The sequence below is a fragment of the Lactuca saligna genome, chromosome 4, assembly GCF_052625555.1.
Source record: "Lactuca saligna cultivar CGN05327 chromosome 4, ASM5262555v1, whole genome shotgun sequence".
NCBI classification, from domain to species: Eukaryota; Viridiplantae; Streptophyta; class Magnoliopsida; order Asterales; family Asteraceae; genus Lactuca; species Lactuca saligna.
Genome location: NC_136420.1, coordinates 41,832,967 through 41,838,153, shown reverse-complemented (window position 1 = coordinate 41,838,153; position 5,187 = coordinate 41,832,967). Strand labels below are relative to the sequence as shown.

General features: G+C 30.2%; 1 protein-coding gene across 1 annotated transcript; it reads left to right on the top strand.

The window, feature by feature from the left end:
* Positions 1-985: 985 nt before the first annotated feature.
* LOC145038451 (Late embryogenesis abundant (LEA) hydroxyproline-rich glycoprotein family) lies at positions 986-1,883 on the top strand. Its single transcript, XM_078986812.1, has 3 exons — positions 986-1,125; positions 1,194-1,400; positions 1,553-1,883. The coding sequence occupies exons 1-3, from the start codon at positions 1,001-1,003 to the stop codon at positions 1,881-1,883; spliced, it is 663 nt and encodes a 220-aa protein (XP_078842938.1). The 5' UTR covers positions 986-1,000.
* Positions 1,884-5,187: the final 3,304 nt, after the last annotated feature.

Below are 5,187 nucleotides of genomic sequence, written 5' to 3'. Positions count from 1 at the left end.
GTTTTTACAAAACGATTGGTTCAATCGGTTTTTTTAAAACCATTTTTCGGTTATATGTATTTAATAAAGATGATATACGTATTTTAAATAAAATGAAATATGTATGTTAAATAAGATGAAATACGTATTTGAGAACTAGCGACCCAAAAGAACTTATATATATTTTTTATGTAATGAGTAGTATTAATTATTATTATTTCAAAGTCATAAAAGAATATATTTTACGAAAACATATTTTTTATACGAAAATGTATATTTTAAAAACATAAAAAATATATTTTACATAAAATAAATACATAAAAATTGTTTGTAAAAATATATTTTTTTATAATGCGACTAAAATACATTTTGTTTTATTAAAAAAAAATTAGGTAAAAAATGATTTTTTAATTTGTTTATTATTTAAATATTAACGGTTTCATTATTATATATATTAGCTTTAGGAACAAATAACCAGCTGAGCATTCAGCTCAACTGGTTAAGGCTTTGGCGATAAAGGAAGTTGGAGTTCGTGAGTTCGAACCTTCCCTCTTTCTTTCAGCAAATTAATTCATTTTTTCAAAGAATTTTCAAAAATGGTCCCTGTGGTTTATTAAATGTCACGAATTCAGTCTCTTTATACTTGAAAAGACGAAAATGCCCTTACAGATTCAGTCCCTAACGGCGTTTTACTAACGGTGTTAGTAAAAAGGGCCAAGTTTGCAAATTTTACAAACCACAAGGACCATTTGCATCAAAAAAATTAGCAGGGACTGCCTTTGTGACTTTTGACAAACCACAGGGACCATTTTTGTAATTTTGTCTACTTACTAATATAAACATAATTTCACATTAAAACTTTTCTAATAATATCAATTTCAAATCATAATATCAACATATTTGACTTTTAAAAATCATAAGTCAAAATATTGGACGAAGATTGCATTAATATAAAACCATATAACACATAAACACTCAATTCAAACTTCCAAACTCTCTACATATCTTTACAAATTAAAGGATGGTGGAAAAAGAGCAGGTAAGACCATTGGCTCCGGCCATCGACCGACACCATACCGCCAGAGATGATGAAGACACAGTTTACAAAAAAACCACTCGCACAAGGAAATACGTTACGTGGTTAATGCAAGAGATGATGAAGACACAGTTTACAAAAAAACCACTCGCACAAGGAAATACGTTACGTGGTTAAGTTGCATTCTTGCAAGCATAATCCTTCTAGCGGTGGTAGTTGTGATATTAATTTTCACGATATTTAAGATTAAAGAACCGGAGATCAAGATGAATGGTGTCATAGTCAACAATCTCCATTTTATAAATGGCACTATTCCAGAACCTGTGACCAATATATCTTTAACGATAGATATATCAGTTAAAAACCCCAATTTTGCATCTTTCACGTTAGCACAAGTATTTAGATTGCTATATTTGCAATAATGTACAACTCTTTGATTTATACTGTAATATTCCTTGTAATTCATATTTCTTTTAATACTCATTAATAGAACGAGTTATCAAATATTAAACATAATATCATTTTTTACCAATGTAGGTATAAGAACACGACAACAAACCTATACTATCGTGGGATGGTGATAGGGGTGGCACGGGGGCTACCAGGGCAGTCAAAGGCACGACGAACAACAAGGATGAACATTACCATGGACATCATGGTTGATAGGCTACTAGAAAACCCTAATTTACAAAGTGACATCGGTACAGGTTTATTGAACATGAGCAACTATACAATAGTTGGTGGTAGGGTCAAACTTTTAACTATTATTAAGAAACATGTGATTGTGAGCATGAATTGCACAATGAGAGTCAACATTATTAATAGAGCCATAGAAGACCAAAACTGCAAGAAGAAAGTTAAAATCTAAATTACTAGTCAATATTATTTTCTTTTATATGATTATATAGATATAAATAATCATTTGTTTTTGTATTCATTTTGTAATTGATGGTTCAATATGCTTTCGATCCTATGAGAAACAAAATTTTCGAAAGACAACGTGGGAAATGAATCAAATGCAGTTATTTTGACGAGCAAAGAAATGATCATTAAATGATACAAAAATATAATGATTCACAAAAAATCATCTGAAAAACGATTAAATTTGAGATTATTCATTAAAATTGTCCGAAAAAAAATCATTGTCCAAGTCACTAAAAAAATAAATCATTGAGGGGTTTTTCAGCCAATTTTTTGTAAATCATGTTATTTTTGTATCATTCAATGCTTCGTTTACTTGTTTTATCAAAAAACATGCAAATTCTTCAATTATTACGTTTCTCATGAAAGTTTTGTTTTCTCACTTTATCATATATATATATATATATATATATATATATATATATACACACAGAGAGAGAGAGAGAGAAAGAGAGAGAGAGAGAGAGAGAGAGAGAGAGAGAGAGAGAGCTAGGTTTATATGTTTTAACTATCTAATGTGTGGATGTAGAAATCGATGTGGGCCAATCATTTCAAAAACCTTAATAAGGGTAAAAGTGTAATCTTACCTATTAATTAATTTTGATAATTAAGTAAATATTTAATTAATCCCTTTAATTTAAGCAAGATAGTTTAGCCATTTAAAACCCTAACTCACTACATAAACCATGCATCTTGTTCTTTCTTGCGCCTTACCCTTCACATTGCTCGCTCTCTCTCTCTCTCTCTCTCTCTCTCTATATATATATATATATATATATATATATATATATATATATATATATATATCCATTTCTCGTTTAAAAAGTGTTGATTTGGTTTAAAAAAACAGAGCATCAAAATTTATGATTTGGTTTCTTGACATTCAAATCGTCACCTGATCGATATCAAATTGATTTAGTCTTCAAGGGAGGAAATAAAGAATCGACAACGGTGGAGGCGATGATGGTGGTGGTGGTGGTGGGGGGGGGGGGGGGGGGAATGGGCTGTTGTTTTCAAATCAGGTTAAAAGGTAAAGAATGAAGGTTATCAGAGGTGGAGAAAGAATAGAACCTGATGTCATTATTAAAGCTGATGAACATCAAAGCTTAACAATTTCATTAGATCCTTAAGAAAAATCACAAAACTATTGTGAGTGGCATCCCTGTTGCCCATAATATCAATGCACCACCGTTGGGCGGTAGAGGTAGGTAATTTAACTTCTAATGTTTATAACCCAACTTTTGCAGGGTTTAATGATATGGAAATATGGAGGTCACTGAGGTATAATCTACTATTTTAACATAATTTTATTTCGATTTCTTGTAGAAAAAATGTCATTTTACATGTTCCCACATATATTCCATGATTTTATACCTAATTCAATCCATTATAATAAGGGATTTATTGTTCAAAGTTTTTGTGTGCTTTTAGACTAGTTACTGTCACTCTACCTAAATTCAACGTTTCTAAACCCTTGACCCAACTGTTCTTCCACACTTGAACACCTTGCTTTAGTTGAGTCGATTATTATCGGGTCATTAAGTATATACACATTCATGCTATAAGTACTTGGTACCATAGAAATCATGGTTACCTTATCACTACACATAATTTTAAATTTCTGATTGAACTGTCCAGACAAGGTTAAACAAATATGTCATTGAATTTTTTCCTTTTTTGGTTATTGTTTTTCAACTTAAATTACATGAATTTGTAAATGATAATAGAATTTTTTATAACAATTTGTCTCTGGATATGGTTTTATAGTATTCCATGGACTTTGTAGTGCCTTATATTTTCTAGATCAAGGCTTGGTTTTTTCATCCATATGTAACACATATAGTAAGAGAGAAACATCATCTAAGTGTTATTTTTAGCGAATATGTACTTGCTTGCATTTATTACCAGATAAACTAGCTTAACTGTTTATCATATTATAAAATTATGGAAGAATTTAAGTTTATGCTAATTTGTAGGGAAAATGTACCTGCTTGTATTTGTTATTGTTTCATAATGGCTTGAAGAATGAATCAAAGATTTATAATACAGGAGAAAGTCTTAGAATTGAGTTTAATAACAAGTTACATTCCTACAACATTTTCATAAGAATAGTTGTAAAGAAGTTGATGATTTGGACCATTGAAGAAGATTAAGTGTATTTGTTCAATAGTTATATATTTGAGAATGTTATTCTTAAGAATTTTAATCATTTTGATGACATTCTATTAAAATATGTATATATTTTATAATGTATCAAACTAATAGTTTATAAAAATATTTATGATTTTGTATTTAAGTTCGGATGTGTATAAATATATAATAATGTTGTTATTATTCAATTGCATGTTCAAGAATTTTATTATTCTTCAATAATATTCTTATAGAATAACATTATTGATGGGTTTTGATCATAACATCATTCTCATGGTGTACATGCAACCCTAATTGCTCTGAATCTAGGTTTTTCTAATTTGAACATACAACTAGGAATACCAAAGCAATAACCCTATGACTAGCATACATATATCGAAAACCACATATGACCTCTGTTGAACACATCAACTTAGTCGTTCTTGATCTTGACTTCTGAAAGCCTAGAGCTCCAAGTGTTACACCTCTAATAGGGTCAATGCAAGGAGGATAACTTAGGAGATAAGGATTTCGGCTAGGGTTCCTTTTTTGAATTATTATGCCAAAAATCCCCTTGTATGGGGTCCTATATATAGCTGTGATTGCTAGGGTTTACAAGTGGAAACCCTAATACCTAACTTAGGCAACAACCGGCTTATGAACTCCTTCATTAGAGCCCATGGACAAAATCTTATGGGCTTCCCCATAAATTTCATCCACTCCACTCTATGGAGTCCATCAGCCCAATTATGCAACTATCAATGATTTGCATAACAATCCCCAAATTATATAATTAGTCTCTTTTGATCACTAAATTAATTCCAAATTAATTTCTAATCAATACTAATTAAATAATATGATTTCCAAATAATATATTAATCTTGTAATATATTAATAAAACCATTTTAAGTACTAATTTATTATTAATATATAAATTCTACTCTTTCTCCTCCTGTCATCCTATCAAGTTTCATGAGCGAAGGCAACCCAAAAAGACCATACCCATAATCAAATAAAGTACATACCAAAAGTAGTTATCGGCTTAGACTCCTAATCCAATAGTCTCCCACTTGGATAAGTCTGATAACTATTATTGCAAGTACGACTTCAAAATCTGATTA

Coding starts and splice junctions, on each gene's coding strand:
- LOC145038451 (XM_078986812.1), top strand. CDS start 1,001: ATGGTGGAAAAAGAGCAGGTAAGACCATTGGCTCCGGCCATCGACCGA. Junction 1,126..1,193: donor AAATACGTTACGTGGTTAAT/GCAAGAGATGAT, acceptor TACGTGGTTAAG/TTGCATTCTTGCAAGCATAA. Junction 1,401..1,552: donor CCCAATTTTGCATCTTTCAC/GTTAGCACAAGT, acceptor TTACCAATGTAG/GTATAAGAACACGACAACAA.